Genomic DNA, 19,293 nt, shown 5'->3' on the forward strand with positions numbered 1-19,293 from the left:
GTAAATGCAAACATGCAAGTAGATTCTTTCCAATTATTCTGCACAGAACCAACACTGCCTAGGTTTGGATCTGTTTCCCGTTTATTAAAACCCCCTCAAAAAATAGCCAAGCAACTTCTCTCTAGTTATGCCCCTTTTATTTATCATGGGATGCTGTGTTCTTCTGTACCATTTTAAGGATTTTTCATTTATATAAGGCCAAACATACTAAAACTAAGATACAATTTTTTAAAGGTTCAGCCATCCAGAAATGCTATCATGAATACTGACTCAAGGCTACTTAGGACTACGTATTTCACAGGGACACAAATTATAGATTTCAGCCAACAGTGACATTTCCCAATGTTATCTGGATAATAAATAAATAAATAACAAGGGGGAAAAAACTATTTCGGTTTTACAATTCAGGTCAATATCGAAGGCTGAGAAACAATAATTCCATATTGTCTTATTTCTTTTTGACATTAATGAATACAGTACAAGGCTTTGTGGATCTCTCCAGAACCTGTTGTTGTCACCACTTAATGCCGCCACTGTGCTGGGGTGAGGGCAGAGTTGTGGAGGCAGTGCGGCAGCAGTGCAGTGGTGAGGCAGCACTTCCCATCCCAACTCAAGCAGCAAAGTGGAACATGACACCCCTGAATCAAGGGACCATCCACAGCCTCAAAGAATGGCAGCCACACCTTCTAGGGCTACATAAGATTTGTGTGTCCTGAGTACAGAGTACCGGTACCTTCCCCCCCTTTTTTTTGCTGTCCATAGCAGCCATTTTGTTCTAGAACGCATGACACTTAATATAAATACAGTCCTACCTTGGATCCCAAATGCCTTGCGAGTCAAAAGTTTTGGCTCCCGGATGCCGCAAACCCGGAAGTGAGTGAACCCGAATGTCCGACGCAGCTTACACAGCTTCCCGAATGTTTTGGAAGTCGAACGGACTTCCGGAACAGATTCCGTTTGACTTCCGAGGTACCACTGTATAAGAATACTGACATCTCCTTTTCTTTTCTTTTACACCAAAGAAAAAGTACTGCTTGTAGGCCACACAGAAAGCAGGAGAGCATGATCAAGCAACCTAGCAGGAGGACAGGAAAAAGGACTCACATTCATTTGGTCTTTTTTTTTTTGTTTTGTTACGTAAGTGGTAGGTGGGAGTGACATACAAAGCAGCTGGGTATGAATCCACATGCAGCTTTACAACTGGGGTCCCAATCCCAAGCACATTTACTAAGAGAGAGAAAAGCCCCACTGAAAGCCGAGGAACTTTGCTTCCAAATGAAGATACTGTTATAGATCTGTGAGTGCTAAATGCTTGGGCTTAATAGGATTTAATTAGAACTGGGAAATAGCCAGGCCCAAGTGTGTGCTGGGGGTAGTTAAGAGGTGTGGACCCGCTAATAAGCCTCCGTCATTTGCACATGTAAAAGCAGCAATGCAGGGTTTCAGACGGGAGTGTTTCCTAACCCTACCTAGAGATGTCTGAGACCGTAGAATGTACCTGAACACTTCTGCATGCGAATAACATGACCTGCCACTATGCTTCTGTCCTTCACCCCTGTACTTATGCGACAGGAATGTTAAAAACAGCATACAGAGGGAGGGCAAGTATGGAAGCCATAGGAATAGAACCTATCTATATACTATGCAACAACAGTCCTATTTCTGCTTACTGAAAAGTAAGCCAGATTCATTTCAATGGGGTTTAATCCTCCTAGGTAAATGGGCATCATATCACAGCTCAAGTTAGCAGGGGAGGAGTTAAACCTCACTAGTAGCAACTGCTTCTTTCACAGATCTCTCTCTTCTCTCACAATAATTTATGCCCACAAAGAAAACAAACACGCTATAACATTCAGTATGAACCACACTTTCATTCATCTGACAGGGATGATATAGTTTATTCAAGATGAAGAATACCAGGCAGAAGAATGCCAGGTAATTTGGAATTACGTGGCTGAGAATTTTCTCAAATTACATTCTTCCTCTTGAAGCTGAATTGACAAGTGTGTCATGCTTTGATCTACAAAGACAGGTGTGTTGAGTGTCTTTCCTAGCATCAGTGGAAGTGGGCAGAAATGAGGAACCAGGCATAAAATGCCTACATTTCTAGATAGCAAGTACAAATTAGTACAGACCAAATTGCAAGCGGTTATTGTTTGATGGCAGTGGATTAAAGAAAGTCTAATGGGCATGTGCTCCAAGAGGTCGACTTTAGATTACACATTAAGACAGGATGGCCTTCCCAGTGTAGCTAGATTGCAGTCCTCATCATCCCTGGCCATTAGCCATGCTGACAAGGGCTAGTGGGAGCTAGGGTCCAGCAACATCTGAGGGGGCCACCAGGTCACCACCATTGTTGTAAGAGGAGGGATACCAAGAATGGAAGAGAGGCAATTCAACATTCTTCATTTTCTTTGTTCATTCATGAGTTATATGTGCAAAGCGGGTGGGAACACGATACATACTCTTCAGTGACTTCTGTAAAAGAACTTAATCACCCTGTTCCAGTGGCGTAGCGTGGGGGGTGCAGAGGGGGCTGGCCGCACCGGGCGCAACATCTGGGGGTTAGGGTTAGGGGGCGCAAATCCACGGGTTAGGGGGCACAAATTACTTGCTTTGCCCCGGGGGCTGACAACCCACGCTACGCCACTGCCCTGTTCACACATTTTACAGGACATCTCTGACCCGGTGGATTCTGCTTCCAACCAGAGTCAGATGAGGTGAAACTTTTGTGTTTTATTAACGGCTTTATTTGCAAGGGCATTGGGCCAGAAGGTTGACCGGGAAACCTGCCTCCTAACCAAGGAAGCAAGCGTCTGTCTCCATAGCGGTCTTCCCTTTTGGTGTGAGAAGGACTGTTAACTTAATGGAAGATTATGGAAGCAGCCGTGACTAGCAAGACAAAATCAGTTCACAAGCCAGAGGGGAACCCATAATTTCTTCTGAATAGGCCCCTTGCCACTTCCTGAACAGCAGGGGAGGGAGACTATAATGAGGATCTATTATCTTGCTGTTCTAACCATAGCTGTTGCTGTACCTGTACAAAGGCAGTCAGTTATGCTGCTATTATAGATTGATCTTAGCAATAAAGCTGTTGGGGAGATTGTCGTTGGAATAACGCATGAGGGGGCTATGGGACTATGCAGGGTAGACCATCCTGCATACGCCAACAAGCATAACTGCCAGTCCCTCACTACTGATGGACTCCATGTGTCTACTGATATATGCACACAAAGGTCCTCCATGGGAGGGTGACCCTGGCCCTGTCTTACAAACATACATCAGTATGCAGACAGATCCCTTTCACAGAATATCTGCATGTGTGTAGCAAAAATCTATGTGCATCATGTGCAGATGTTGGAGGTAGCCAATGCACTCTTGTAGCCCATGCAATCTTATTACTACCACACAGCCATATTCTTTCAAAGTGTGGATCTTCCTTATGTGGCTGCTAAAGCTGTGGAGAAACCATTGCTTCACCACATGATAAAGGGTAAAGGTAAAGGGACCCCCGACCATTAGGTCCAGTCGTGGCCGACTCTGGGGTTACGGCGCTCATCTCGCTTTATTGGCCAAGGGAGCCCGCGTACAGCTTCCGGGTCATGTGGCCAGCATGACTAAGCTGCTTCTGGAGAACCAGAGCAGCGCACGGAAATGCTGTTTACCTTCCCGCCAGAGCGGTACCTATTTATCTACTTGCACTTTAATGTGCTTTCAAACTGCTAGGTGGGCAGGAGCAGGGACCGAGCAATGGGAGCTCCCCCCATCCATCACAGGGATTCGATAAGTGTGTGATAATCAGCGAGAGAAAAACCATCCTGCCATTGGCTAGCTGGCAACCAGACACCTGCTTCATTGGTTCAACAGTCACCAAGCCGACATATTTCAGGATGAAACAAAATTGTGTGTGTGTTTATTTATTTGCCAATGGCAAGCACTAAGCAGAATGAAAGTGCTTATATTTTCACGTGTCCATGAAACCTTCCTTGCAACCCCAGCAGCACCAAAAAAAGCAAAACTATCTGAAAACCCAGAATGGGAATAATCTTTCCCCAGCCCAGCTGTGCTATGGAACACATAATTCAGCCCTAAGTTTATGCTCAGGACAATTATGCCCAATAAAGATGTGTGATTCAGAGCTTGGAATAAAAATGTGGAATGAGCTACAAACATCTAACCAGCCTAGGAGAGAATAATAGTTTGTATTCATCTAAGTTTTACTCACAGTTAAACCTACTGAAATTAATGAACATGACTGAATTGGGTCCATTCATCTCAATGGGTCTGTTCTGAGTAATACTTGGTTGAATACCACCCAGGATTTATTTACGAATCATCTTCTTGTAGAAATGGGTTCATAGCTGCCGACTTTTCCCTTTTCCTGCGAGGAATCCTATTCAGAATAAGGGAATTTCCATTTAAAAAGGGGAAACGTTGACAGCTATGAATGGGTTACCAAAGCAGTGAAACGTAAGCTTCCAAACTCTTACCAAAACAGGAATTGACAAAGCCGTACCACCGGCAGCCATGCTCCCCTCCAATCCACTTGCCATAGATGTTGGATACGAAACTGAATGTGGTACCCGAGATGCACACCAACATATCGCTGGCACTGATGTTCAGCAGCAGCATGTTCACAGGGTTGCGCAGGGTTTTGAACTTGCAGAAGAGAATGAGGACGATCAAGTTATTCAAGAAGCCAAAAAGCAATATGAACCCAAGAAAAACTGCCACAATGGTGTGACCTGTTCTAGAGAGGCCAGTTCTTGGCTCATCTGTAGACGTGCTGAGGTTGACTGTCAAGTTGGCACTAATTTCTGACATCATAGTAAGTGAGATAATATTGAAGAACCTTATTTCCAGATCTACCAGCTTCTGAAGGCAGCCATCTTTCCATTACCAAGTTTGGGGGCTTTATTTAGTCTGTCAATCTAATGTAGATGTTGCGTTGCTCACTTAGAATCACACTACACTGTTCCTCTCTGCCCCAACCTATTATCTGTGCAGAATAGAAGATATGAATCATTTCAACGTGTCCATGATAGCCCAAAGATAATACTTTTTTCAGAACTGCAGAGCTGTGGCTATGCCTTTTCTTCATCCCAGCTCCATAATATATTTTCATAACGCTCTACTATGAAGCTTCTCTCATGATACTTCTGGCATCCTGTATACAAAGAGAGGAAAACATGTAAGCGTTGTAATCAAGGCAATAATTTTAAAGAAAGGCATTACATAATGTACAGTCATTACATAATTTCCCCATTTTATTGCTCTTTCACCTTTTCCTGGGTGTTTGAGAGTTACTAGGATTCTACAGCTGTGGTTTATCAGGGCATAAAAGGGACCCCTGACCATTAGGTCCAGTCGTGACCGACTCTGGGGTTGCGGCGCTCATCTCGCTTTATTGGCCAAGGGAGCCGGCGTTTGTCCTAGACAGCTTCCGGGTCATGTGGCCAGCATGACTAAGCCACTTCTGGTGAACCAGAGCAGTGCACGGAAACGCTGTTTAGCTTCCCGCCAGAGCGGTACCTATTTATCTACTTGCACTTGTGATTTCAAACTGCTAGGTTGGCAGGAGCAGGGACCGAGCAACAAGAGCTCACCCCGTCGCGGGGATTCGAACCGCCAACCTTCTGATCGGCAAGCCCTAGGCTCTGTGGTTTAACCCACAGCGCCAGCCGCGTCCCTTTTATTAGGGCATAGTCACACACAAACACAGTACAGTCATGCCTTGGAAGTCGAACAGAATCCGTTCTGGAAGTCCATTCGACTTCCAAAATGTTCGAAAACCAAATCACGGCTTCTTCCTGCAGCCAATCAGAAGCTGCAGAAGCCCTGTCGGACGTTTGGGTTCCAAAAGTATGTTCGCAAACCGGAACAATCACTTCCGGGTTTATGGCATTCGGGAGCCAAAACGTCTGAGTACCAAGGCGTTCGGGATCCAAGGTACAACTGTACTACAATGAGTTTTTGCTATGCCTCTAAATACAAATGGGGAAGCTATGGTTCTCCACATGTCATTAGACTCCAACTCATGAATGGCCAACCTGTGGGGCAGTACCACTTTCCAAATGCTGGCATTCTTGCCAATTACCCGGACAACGCAGGAGCAGGGCAGGCTGGCAGCTAGGTCAGGGCTGGAGTGAGTTAGTAACACTTAGTTTCCATTGCGATCAATAGGAAAAGTTCGTCACAGCTAGCTATTCAAATCACACAAATATCAATGAGACTGAAGTAGAACATACTTGCTTCAAGTCCAATCCCTTAAGTTTTTTGATTAAATTGTAATTGCTTAGTAGTCAACACAGAGAGTGGAAACAAAAGCAATTTGTAAAACAATAACATCACAAACATATAATTAACAACTCCCACTCTTGTTCTAAATAAATCATCTTGTTCTTAAATAACACTGAGAGTTCAGAGAGTTCTCTTTTTTTGTACTACTTAAGAACAGATTACTGAAGAGAATGGAGTAAAATGTTTGACATTTTATAAATGAGTGCTTCTAAGGCAAGGTTTTGTCTCCTGTCCCTCTCTAATAGCACATTTTTCATTTCATGTACACAACATATTACAAATAAAATGGAAATGGAACATTAAAGCAGGTTGTGCTGAAGGCAGCTTAGGAGAGCATTCTTACAAACTGCACTTTCTGAGAAGTTTGTTTAGAGGGTGTTACCATTTTCCTAGTGCTTTGCAGTGTATTTAGTAGTGCATAGCTGCTATCTACATTTAGGAAATGCCATGATTTCTCCCCCACCCCCGTCAATTAGGAAACACCAGCACAATAGTGGGGTGCACAGAGCATCCATGGTTGCTGCACAGTAGTATGTGAAACCGTTAGCTGGCTTACACTGTATGGTTCTTTGCCTCTCCTCTAACCTGACGAACAACACAAGGTTTCCACAATCAAAATGGACTAGTATAGAATTCTGCAAAACTAAAACTGAACATTGCTTTTAAAAATAATGTCTTCTGGTCATTTAAGAAAGGAGGGGCTCTGCTTCTATGTAATGAATACTGAACACACTACTAAAAATAAATGGTGTGTCATCAATGAAATATGTAACATCTGTATCTTAAGTAGTGTTGCATCTGGAACAATACTAGGAAAAGCCATTACCTATGACAGGCTTCCTCCAACTTGGCCCTCCAGATGTTTTTTGGCCTACAACTCCCATGATCCCTAGCTAGCAGGACCAGTGGTCAGGGATGATGGGAACTGTAGTCTCAAAACATCTGGAGGGCCGAGTTGGAGGAAGCCTGACCTATGACCTGTGTCTACACTAGAGTCTTATTGCATAAATAGGTCTCTATGTCTGTTGTTGTCCCCTCTCCTCAATTAGGAGGTCCCCATCCACCACAAGTTCCCAAAACCCCGTGTGGGCATGCTTGCAGTTATTTGTGGGTTTTGTTTTATAAAAGATGCATTTCTGAAATCCAAGGCTTTTTAATATACCTGGTTTGCAGTAAAAAATAAAATAAAAAATGTGCTTGTGTGACACCCCAAGCAAGGAAACCTTAGGTCCATTGTGGGTATGTGTGCACATCTTATTTTTATTTTACTGCACAAAATAGCGGTATTTTTTTAAAAAAATGTGCACCACTTCTAGCTAGGTAAGGATTTGAAGCCATTCACACGAAAGGCTGCCACTCCCTCCTTCTTCTCCTTTTTCAATTTCTGCCTCCTATACCTGCAATGGCAAGTTTTATTTTATTTTTTATTGCAGCTGTTTCACGCAAGAGAGCTGTTTTAAAAAGAAAAACACCAGAACTTGCCTTCAGCAATAACCAGTGGAAAAAGGCAGGCTGCATATTCTTCCTGTAGGTCGATGGAAACAAAATAGAAGGGAGGCAGGTTGATAGAAGGAACCCAGCGATAGGTCACCACCCATGTAAAAATAAATAAATGACCCAGCGATACAATGTGTTCCACTGCATCCATAGTCAGGTGGTAACATGACATTTTATGTTGCATTTTCCTCCCTTATTGGATTATCTGTAGCTCAAGAAACCCCAAATTCATCAGGGAGAAAGTGCAGCCTGGCACTTGGATAAGGACATTGTGTGGATGCCACAAAAGCAAGAGAGAGAGACACAAGCAGCTTAAAATCTATGTCAAACTTCAGTTTGAATCATGATCTCCACACACACACACATTTCAGCAAATTTCACCTGTCAATCATATTCTATCCGATTTCAGTTAAACATATTTATTTATACTGAGTTATCCAGCAGTAATTAAAATGCAAATTTCAGAGTGCAAGTTAAGTATTTTAATTTCAAAATGGTTCTCTGGACATTTCCATGAAAAAAGGGTTTGCTAAATTTAGTAAAGGGGCTTGCTAAATCTGCAAGAGAGTAACCATATTGAAAGTGTGCCTTGTTGGTTGTTTTGGTTGCACCTGTCCAATATAAAAAGGGGAATGATTAAGAAGATCTGAACAGAATTTCCAGGTGTCGTAAGATCCCAAATCCTGGCTATGTCCTGTATACTGCAAACTTTAACAACAGGAAAACAGGTTAAATATGAACATCTAAATATTCCGGGTCAAAGAAGGGGTAACATCTGGCAAGTTAAGAACAGTACAGAATGCAAATCACAAAGTGAAGTAAGCAAATTAAGCTCAAATGAACAAAAAACGATGAAGAAAAAATATTTATGATTTAGGGTGACCTCTGGCATAACATTTTTGTTTATATCGGGGGCTCTTCTCCAAGTTAATTGTCTTTCTTAAAAGAAATGTTTAGCCTAAAGCTCCTTACGCACATGTGCATATAAATGGAGCAAGTCTGAATTTATAGCAAATCTGTTCCTTGAGATTCCCAAGTGAGCTAAAGACCTAACTACGCAATTGTGTTTAACAATCTGATAGCCACTCATTTCTGCAAACAGCAGCTTTGGGGTGGGAGAAACAGCCTAAACATTCCCACTCAGAAATAAATTATACAGAGTTCAACAGGATTATTCCCAGGTAGGTGAAGTCAGGGTTGCAGGCTAAATTCTTCTGCCTGCCTGCATGCCACTTCTTTGTTCAAAATTGCCAGTTCCCAAAGTTGTTTCTGCTTAGAAATTGCATTATTTTTGTGGGTTCCTGGTTATTAAACTGATGAGAAACAGGAAAAAGTCTCCACACCCCACAGTTTTAATCCAGTATCCATTAAAAAAAAGCTTTAAAAAGAAGTCTCTCCCCCCAAAAAGGCTCCCCCCCCACCTCTTAGACCTCACTCACATTCTGCTTTCAGAATGCACAGTTACTCTACACTCTTGTGAACTAAAATCAAACTAGTAGCATCAGGTACCAACAGGTCCAGTGTCTCCAGAGAACCTCTTCATTTTGAACTTTCATCTTGATTCATTTGCGGGGAGGTCAGATCACCTGGCACCAAAGCCAAGCACAATCCTGTATTTTCAGCTACATTTCCCTCTCACTTTCCTTGCAGCATCAAGTCCAAGTTTTCGGGGGGGGGGCGGGGAGTGGGTTTGTCACGCAACAAGGCAACAAAGAATGACTTCGTTGCGCAAGGCAACCAAGAATCAGCTGGACTGGTGGAGCCTGTATTTAATGGCTGGGATTCGAGCCCACCTGAGAACAGAGGCAATCCGGAAGCTCACGCTCGCAGAAATAAACTTTGCAACCCTAAGCAATGCTAGTGAGTGGACTGGATACCTAACGGGTTCATTTGGAATTATGAGGGAAGTGTCCCTGTCGCTTCCCCCTCCCCTCCCTTCCTTCTTTGCTTCGAGCATTCACTTCAGAGAGACTCTCTCGCCTAATCCTCCCCAAGACCAGCGGGATGCTCTGCAGCATTTCAAGGGCCTTGAGCTCTCATCAACAGCTCCAGAGTATGAATGCCTTTTGCGTGAACACACACACACACACACACAACCTCTCCGAATCCTGAGTTGCTGCTATCTGTGTAGAAGAACCAACAGCCTCAATTCCAAAAGTATCAGAAGAGATTTTTAAAAATTGGAGAAAGAGCAGGTCTTAAAATTAACAAAGATAAAACCAAGCTCCTGGAAAAAAAACAACAACCATGAACAATGGTAGTAAAAATACATTACAAAATGTATCAGGTCTAAAGACTGACAAGAAGGTTAAGTATTTAGGTGTATGGTTAACAGCAAAGAATATAAATCTATATAAAGATAACTATTTGAAAACCTGGGAGGACATTAAAAGAAATTTGCAAATATGGGGTAGAATGAAACTTTCGTTGCTAGGCAGTGTGTTGACCATAAATATGAATGTATTACCAAGAACGTTATTTTTGTTTCTGTCACTACTGGTGATTGGCAAGACAAATTGCTTCAACAAATGGCAAAAATATATTTCTGAATATACCTGGCAAGGGAAAAAATCGAGAATAAAATATAAAATACTGACAGACACGAAAGATAGAGGTTCCTCCCTGACGGATATGAGATTATATTATGAAGCATCTTGTCTGTGTTGGTTGAAGGAATGGTTGCTATTGAAGAATCCGCATATTTTAGATTTAGACGGTCACGATAATATTTTTGATTGGCACACTTATTTGTGGTATGAAAAGGTGAAAATACATAAAGGTTTTACAAACCATATAATTAAGAAAAAATTGTACAGAATATGGGACAAATATAAAAATGTATTGGAAACTAAAATACCACTTTGGCTTTCACCTTTAGAAGCCACAGCAGTGAAAAGGAAAAATATTACGGAAAGTTGGGCGACTTATAGAAATTTATTAGGAGAGCAGGGTGGAGAATTTAGATTAAAAGTGTTTAAGGAACTACCAGGAATGTTAACAACATGGTTATAATATCATCATTTGAATGAAATATTTAAAAAGGATATGAAGCGGGGGTTTGGGAAACAACTACCACAATTAGAGACCTGTTAAACTGTAATGTTACAGTGATGTCTAAAATGTATAAGATGTTATTGGAATGGGAGACAATGGATGAACAAAGGAAATCATCAATGATACACTGGGCAATAGATGTTGGTCATAATATAGAAAATGGGAGCATGGAAATGATTATCAAATACGGATATAAAATTTACAGCATTTTATGGTTTAATAGAAAATTATATGAAAATGCAATATAGATGGTATTTAACACCCAGTAGTTTGGCAAAAATGTATAAATCAAAGACAAATAAGTGTTGGAAATGTAAAGAAAAAGAAGGCACTTTTTTCACATGTGGTGGTCTTGTAATAAGGTTAAAGCTTACTGGGAAATGATATATAATGAATTGAAAAAGATGTTTAAGATAACATTTGTTTAAAAAAAAAAACAACCAGCAGCTTTTCTATTGGGAATTGTAGCATTAGGACTACCCATACAGTACAGAAACCTATTTATGTATGAGACTACAGCTGCAAGAATATTCTTTGACCAAAAGTGGAAGGATCAAGAGGTCCCGACGAAAGAAGATTGTACGCAGAAACTAATGGGAGTATGCAGAAATGGCGAAACTTACCAGAATAGTAAGAAATCAAAACAAACTTTTTAGAAAGGAACGGAAGTGGTTTATTGAGTATTTATAAACTGTAAACAGTTCAAGACATTGGCAGGATGACTGTAAAAACCTGCAGCTTTAAAAACATATATGATATATATCAGAACAGACAAATAAAAGAATAAGTTTAGGTACCGGTAATTTGGAGTATGCAGGAAAAGATGAAAATAAATGTAAGGAACCGCAAAAAAGGGGGGAAGGGAGTAGAAAATTGAAAATGTTAAAACTTGGCAAAATAATTGCTGTAATGTATATAAATGAAAATTATATTTATATAAAGAGTTGCTGCCCCAGCTGCTTCCCCACTCCATGTCTGCACCATAGGAGCCAACGTCTAGGGACTTGAGGGGTCTTACCCCCCCCCCCCAATATATATATGAAGTGGGAAAGCAGCCGGGGCAGCAACTCTTTATATAAATATAATTATATAAATATATATATATATGGAGGCTCCCCCCCCCCCGTTGATGCGCATTGCCACTCATATGGTATGCCCCGTCTTGTAATCAGTTATGTGGAGCGGGGCTTACCTGTGCGCCCCCCACCCTCGTATTTTATTGGCACCTCCCGTCTGCGCGACGCGCCAACAGAAGCGTTAACCTTCCTCGCGGGATTCGCAATCAGCACGCGAGGAAACGCCGGCAGCCTTTCCCACCCGGGACCCCCTTTCAGGGAGACTCGCGAAGGCTTCCCACGTCTCACCCCTCACTCGAAAGAAACCAAGCCGACGGTCGAGGAGGAACTGTGGCGCGGCGCGTCCCGCCCGGGGGGGAGTCGTGTCCCACCCGCTCCGCGGCAGAGCTCCGCGGGAACCGCGCCTCCCGGGCTCTCGCCCACAGCGCCCGGACGGAGCGGCCGCTCCGAGAGGACGCGCGCCCCTTCTCACTCACCTGCTGCTGCTTCGGAGAGTCCGGGCTTCCCTCCGCGCTCGGGCTCGCTGAGGTAAGGGATTCCGGCGCTTGGCGAGCCGTTTCCCCTTCCTTCGCTTCTCGCCAGCCACAACTTCCAGCTCTATCGGCGCCCTCCGCCCCCTCAAGTCCGCCCGCGCGCTTCCCTCAGCCCGGATTTTTTTGGCGGGGAGGCGACGGGAGGCGGGGTCTTCTCGGCGCTGCCCGCCCGCCTCTTTCTGGGACGCTGGTTGGAGGCGAGCTGCCTGGCGCGACAGGGGCCGCGCTCTGACTCCGCGCGGGAATCTCAGGGGAGCTCTAGAAAGTATGCGAGCGGGACTTTGCGCAGGTGCGGGCGGGGGGGGCTGCCTGTCCTACCTGCGCGGCCGGAGGTATGGGGAGAGAGCTGCTGAGGTCAGGGGCTGCTTTGCGCGCTCGCCAAGGGCATCTAGCTTGGCCACCGTGAGAACCCTGCCGGGCTGCGTGTACTTGAGATCTATAGAAAACACATTCTTTCTCCCAAAGAATCCTGCGGAGCTGTAGTTTAAAGGGACTGGGAATTGTAGCTCTGTGATGAGTTAGCTACGTTTCTTTGGAGGAAATGTTGCGCTTTGGCGGATTAGATGGGTTTTGGGGCTGTTGTTATGTTGCTGTAACCTCTTGATTTAAAAGCGTGCTTCATCTATGTATCTTTAATATGCGTTTTTATTTTCAAAAAATTAAGATGGTGTTCAACGTATGCAAATGAAATAGACAAAAACATCCAAATAGTGAGAAGATACAGTGGTACCTCGGGTTAGTTACATACGCTTCAGGTTACAGACTCCGCTAACCCAGAAATAGTACCTCGGGTTAAGAACTTTGCTTCAGGATGAGAACAGAAATTGTGCGGCGGCAGCAGGAGGCCCCATTAGCTAAAGTGGTGCTTTAGGTTAAGCACAGTTTCGGGTTAAGAATGGACCTCCGGAACGAATTAAGTACGTAACCAGAGGTACCACTGCACTGCCAAGAACCAGCTAGTGACTGGTCAAATATCTCTCCTCTCAAAATCTCTGTCTGGCACCTTGAAAAGGCAGGTGGTTCCCAGCAAAGCTGTGTAGCCCACTGCAGCGGCGTAGCGTGGGTTGTCAGCACCCGGGGCAAGGCAAGTAATTTGCGCCCCCTAACCCCTAAACTGCCGCCGCTGCCAGCTTCTTCTTGCTGCTGCCTGGGCTGGGGTATTTACGGTAAGGTAGCCACGGCGGCGGCGGCAGGTCCGTGTCAGGTGATCTGAGGCGAGTTGCCGCTGGCGCTGCCGCCCAAACGACGCCGCTTGCCCGGAGGAGGAGGAGGGCAGAGAGGCGAGGAAAATGCAACATGGCCCAGCAGCAGCAGCTGCAGCGGCGGTGGCGGGGCTGTGAGGAGGGGCTGCCTGGCGCACCCTCTGCGGCCCTGACGCGCGGGGACCGCGGCGAGCGCTGAGAGCTGCTGCCTGCCGGACGCCTTCAGCCCGGACGCGCACACAGCTCGTCGGTTCCGCAAGACATGGGGCTCTACTACAGCCTGCACCCGAGGCTCTTCGGCGACTCCAGAGGCGGCGAGCACGCCCTCCCAGATGTTGCGGCCGGTGCGGCCGGCCCCCCTGCACCCCCCACGCTACGCCACTGGCCCACTGGACTCCCACTGCCAAGTTGTTTTAGCCACAAGTGGGCCGTGGTTGCATACACACCAGAAAGCACTTCTTTACACCCAGAGAATCCTGGGAGCTGTAGTTGTTAAGGGTGCTTGGAACTGCTGCTGTGTGAGGGGTAAACTACAAGTTCCCAGGATTCTTGAGGGTCAGGGAAATATGCTTTAAATGTATGGTGTGCACACAGCCCATGTCCTGCATCAGGTGGGTTGCACTAGCACCATCATCTTCATGTTCTTATTTTTAAGGTTGAGGTTCATTTAAAAGGAATAAGGGGGCAGGGAGTGAAAGAAGAGGAGAGAGAGGGTGGGATAAAAAAGAAAGGGAGGCGCCGAAGCAAGATTAAAAGCGGGGTCCCATTTTTCATGTTGAGAATAAGGTTCCAGTCCTCTTTCAGTGGGATTTAGTTCTGAGACAGCATGCTTAAGAACTCTCTGCTCTAATGGGTCCTGGGTGTGTGGCCCAGATCTATCAGATGCACAGTTTCATTTTAGAAAGTGGGTGCCAAAGACTTGGGCTTGGGGTGGGCAAGATTCAGGTGCCTTTAATCTATTTATATCCCATCTGTTCCTCAAGGGAGTGCGGCATACATGGTTCTAACAACTGCGGTCATTTTATCCTCTTGACAGCCCACTGAGGTTGGTTATGCAGAGAGGTGGTACCTATTATTAGAGGTGTGTGGTGTCTGTTAAATAAGCCCTCTGGGGAACATGGTTGACACCTCCAGACTCCCCGTAACAGGCATCCATAAACAAAACGCAGTGATCCCAAATTAATGTAGGTAAGGAGAGCTTGAAAAAGTGCTGCTGGCTTCTAGCCGAGGTTAATAAATGTGTAGGGTGGTTCTGAGCAGCTGGGAGCAGGGAAGAAAGGCAAACGCCGCAGATTAGTCAGTTTATTTCTAGGAGCAGAAGAAATCAAAGACTGCAGATTAACAGTGTAATCCTGATTGTAAATTGATTCCCTCCCTTGTCACAGCACTTAACAATGGCAGAACTAGTACAGCTGTGGCCCAGTCTCCTACTCAGTGTAAATACCCGCCTGCAATGACTTACAGAAAGCGGATTTCTTCTTATCTCGCAGCATCTCTAGAAGGCTGGCTCCCTTTTGCACCAGTAATCCTCTCCACCACTGAGGAGGAACAAGCAGCTAGGAAAAGAAATGCAGGAGGAAGAGAGAGGAGGGAAAGCCTGGGTGTGTGGAGGCTTGAGAGAGGAAGGAAGATGTAGATTAGAGGTGGGCAGAAGATGAGGACCTTTTGGTGGATCTCCTGAGTTAGATCTCTGAGCTAAGCAGGAGTTTGACAAAGCAAAGCTTCGTGAGCCTATTCTCGCTTGCTTGTACAACTTGCACATGAGTGGAATAGGGTTTTTTATGCCTCAGGAATGATGAGGAAAAGGTTCCTGGGACAAAATAGGAATTCATGCAATGAAAACAAGTCCCTAGGTTTGCATGGGTCCCCAGAGGTACCTTGTTCGACGATTCCTTTGTTTTTCTTCCTTTGCACCTGGTTCAAGTTAGTGGACCTTAGGGTTCTGGTGGGAAGCAAAGGAGATCCCACAAACCTAATTGACCTACCCCTAGGCTTTTCTCTGCCACTGTCTGGAACAAGGGTTTGGGGGCACAGGGACATCAACAACGTTTTCTTGGGCCATAGCACAACAAAGCTGAGCACTAACTAAACTTGGTACATATCATTTATGGTGGGAATGTTAGTTGCGGCAAGGTAACTATGTTACCAAAAGAATTGGTTATATATTATCTTGGCAGCACAAACAGTAATTGCAACTCAATGGGAAACAAACCATTGAATGTTTGGTACTACTCGCTATGAAATATAGCTATAATGGAGAAACAAATACATAATTTGAGATTATTTTCAAGACAACTCTTTGTCACAAGCCTGGCAAATATGGAGCTATGCTTGATGATTTGATAAAGTTTATATAATCTTTACATGGACTTTGTTATTTTAATTCATGTGCAGCATTCTAATTTTTGTCTGTTACTCTAATTGTTCGCTCTGCTTTATATACATTATAGAATGAAACAATAATAATAAAAACTTTTACCAAAAACAAAGCAGAGCACTCTATGGAAAAAGAGAGAACTCAGTTGGGGACATTCTTAAGTTTATATAAAGCCTGCTTGCATGCATTGCAAACTTGTCCATTGTTAATCCCTGGTGAAGTAGTGAGTGAGAATGTCCTCTGGGATCTGGACAGCAAAAGGCAATCCGTTCTTAGAAATGCAAACTGGTGGTGTTCTTTCTTCTTCTTCTTCTTCTTTTAAGCCTATCCTCTGAGACTCCCCTGCCCTATTTTGTGTGTGCATGTGAATACATTAATGCAGGATCAGGTCAGGAGGCACTTAGTGATGACAAGGTAGTAGAACGTTCTTTTCTTCTAACCATACGTGGTTATTTGCCAGAAGAACCTGCATCTCTGATGATTAAGAGATGGAAAAAGGTAACCATTACACATTCTCTTTTATATCTCCCAGACAGCAGTATGCTGCCAGTTTTTGAGGTGCAGTTCCATATATACAGTGAAGGGTGCGGGGGGTGCAGTGTGCCCCAGGTGTCATCACTGGGGGGGTGACAAAATGAGTTTTTTAAAAAAGGGGGCTCATGAAACTTGTTAGGAGTGATGTGGTGACTTAGGCGCCTGCAGGTTCAGCGCTGCCTGAAATGGCAGCAGGGGACTTGCATCTGCCTGCTGCCTCTCCCACAGCCCCGCCCTACAGCTGAGGGGGAGGCATCAGAGAGACTCGCCCCGCCCCCATGGGCGGATCACCCCGCCCCCTGCTGCAGGACACGCCCCCGCACCAAGCACCTGAGTGGCTAGCTACGCTGCTGCATGTATATCTTCCCTTCTTGTTGCTTATGCAAGAGTTTGGGTCAAAATGTCCCTGTAGTGGAAACCTTGTGTGGAATACGAGTAAATGAAGAATGGTGGTCCTACTTTATAAAGTCTGGTGTGAAAGTACAATTTCAGCAAGAGGTTTGGTGCAAGGCTTCTCTAAATGGTGAAGGCAGTCACATTGTACAGCAGTGTGGGCACTTCTCATGTATGGAATTGGAATGTAAAATATTGGCCCCTGCAGACAGATAAATTTAAATATGCTCTCTGGGATACCATCTTCTAATCTTTGTAAGATTGTTATCTGGTCACCTCTCATGTCCCAAATTGTTTTGTACTCTATCTCACATGAGGCCTGTGGGCTTAGAGCTGAACTACACCTTACACACCATTCACATGGAAGTATTCTATGCTCCCGACAGCATTCTGTGCTCATGGCCAATTCTTCCAGTGACCATTTTGCAAGAGCGCCAGCATACATAAATAAGCAACTCAGCCCTAGTGTATGTTGCTTTCTTGGTAGGAAATTCCACTGTGTTCACTGGGGCTCCTTCCCAAGTAAGTCAGCTGCCTTCACTTGAGATATATATATTTTCATAATGGCCCAAGTTTTGAATATCTCAGTGTGTCATTTTGAAATGTTTTCAATATACCATTGTTTATATGTTTAGGGCCTTTCCATGCTTACCATTTGTAGTGGTATAGTTGTGTCTTATCCAGCATTTTTAATGTTGGCTGCCCACATGCTGCTGTTACCACACGTCAGACGTGGGTGGCGCTGTGGTCTAAACCGCAGAGCCTCTTGGACTTGCCGATCAGAAGGTTGGCAGTTCGAATCCCCACGACAGGGTGAGCTCCCGTTGCTCGGTCCCAGCTCCTGCCAGCCTAGCAGTTTGAAAGCACGCCAAAAAGTGCAAGTAGATAAATAGGTACCGCTGCAGCAGGAACGTAAACTGCGCTTCCATGTGCTCTGGCACTCATCACGGTCCTCCGTGCACCAGTAGCGGTTTAGTCATGCTGGCCACATGACCCGGAAAGCTGTCTGTGGACAAATGTCGGCTCCCTCGGCCTGAAAGCTAGAGGAGTGCCACAACCCCATAGTCGCCTTTGACTGGACTCTACTGTCCAGGGGTCCTTTACCTTTACCTTTTACCTATTATCACATGCCACTAGAGTGAGTTTTCCTTTCCACAGTAATGGTGGGTTATGCTGAAACAGAGAAAAATTCCTTGACTCTATAGTCACCCCAGTATTCCCTGGTGGTGGTGTTTAATGCCTATTCTAGAATACTGATCTTGTGGGAGGTTAGAAGAGGAACTACATGACTGTCTAAGCTATGGCAAACCTGGCTACTGTGATGAAACTTTGTCTGCAGCTAATGATTGATGTCATGGGCAGTACTTTGACCCAATGCTGTCATCTCTGTCTCCAACAGCTCACACTCATCAGAGGAAAGTGTCATGATACTGAGTTCTCCCAAACCACACACACACCCCAACCCTTCCGCAAACAAAATGGGATGATGCTTGTTCACATGCCACACAAATGAAAATACTGAGGATCCAGTCTGGATCTTGCACAAAAGTTTGATGTTTTTGAATATATATTATTCTGGCATGCTAGCTGACTGATGTTGACGTTGTGTGGTAACATGCCGTAAAATTGGGGTGGGGTAGAGTGGGGGACCCAGCAACTATTCTACCATAAATGGCAAGTGCAGAAAGACCCTTAGAGTAGAATAGGCTAATTGCTCAATGTTAAAGTAATGAGGAATGTTTTCAGGAATACATAACATCCCTTTTGCAAAAAAAATAATAAAGCATAACAGCTGTTTTTCTCTGGCAATGTTGTTTTGCAAGTCCCGCAGGAAAGCATTACAGGTCAACATTAAAACTGCAGCTCACAGTTTAATTGCATCTGGTTTCAGGATTTGTGTTTTGAGGATGAAGCTAAGCACAACGGTTGAAGGTGCCAGATTGCAATTTGGTGATCAGTCTGGCGGCTTGGTAAGCATATACATACAGCACTCTGTGGGTCTTGCTATTTAAATGTATTACACGAACAGAGATATAAATGTTCACTCAGAGAATATTAATGTTCTTACCCCAGACATCACATTGTGTTGTGAGGAATTCCTGGTTCCCCAAAACGTTTAGCTACAATATTTTCATTGCTGGACAAATTCGTCTTCTCTCCCCTCTGCCAGCTATCATATCTGTTGTGATAGTATGGTCTGGAATGAGCTTTGCTTTTTTTGTTTCTTTTCTCACATTTATATGCTTCCTTTCTTCCATTTTGGCTGGCAAGGCATGTTTTCCCGGGTGGTCACCCTTCCTAGGCACTGAACAGACCAGACTAGCTTC

At 44.5% G+C, this 19,293-nt stretch overlaps 1 protein-coding gene and 1 long non-coding RNA gene across 2 annotated transcripts in view; one reads left to right on the top strand and one right to left on the bottom strand.

Annotated features, from left to right (window-relative positions):
- LOC310761174 (parapinopsin-like) overlaps nucleotides 1-12,575 on the bottom strand; it is a 52,420-nt gene extending 39,845 nt beyond the window's left edge. Inside the window, exons 1-2 of the mRNA XM_083610939.1 lie at nucleotides 12,404-12,575; nucleotides 4,491-5,167 (exon numbers count right to left, since the gene is read on the bottom strand). Coding sequence (XP_083467065.1) covers nucleotides 4,491-4,827 — 337 coding nt within the window. The 5' untranslated portion in view covers nucleotides 4,828-5,167; nucleotides 12,404-12,575. The remainder of the gene's footprint in view (nucleotides 1-4,490; nucleotides 5,168-12,403) is intronic.
- Nucleotides 12,426-18,876, top strand: LOC310761380. The gene is made up of 3 exons (XR_014547449.1): nucleotides 12,426-12,455; nucleotides 15,048-15,263; nucleotides 18,858-18,876. It is a non-coding gene; the product is annotated as an uncharacterized lncRNA (long non-coding RNA).
- Nucleotides 18,877-19,293: the final 417 nt, after the last annotated feature.

This window comes from Podarcis filfolensis, assembly GCF_964270895.1.
Source record: "Podarcis filfolensis genome assembly, chromosome: 4".
Classification (NCBI taxonomy): domain Eukaryota; kingdom Metazoa; phylum Chordata; class Lepidosauria; order Squamata; family Lacertidae; genus Podarcis; species Podarcis filfolensis.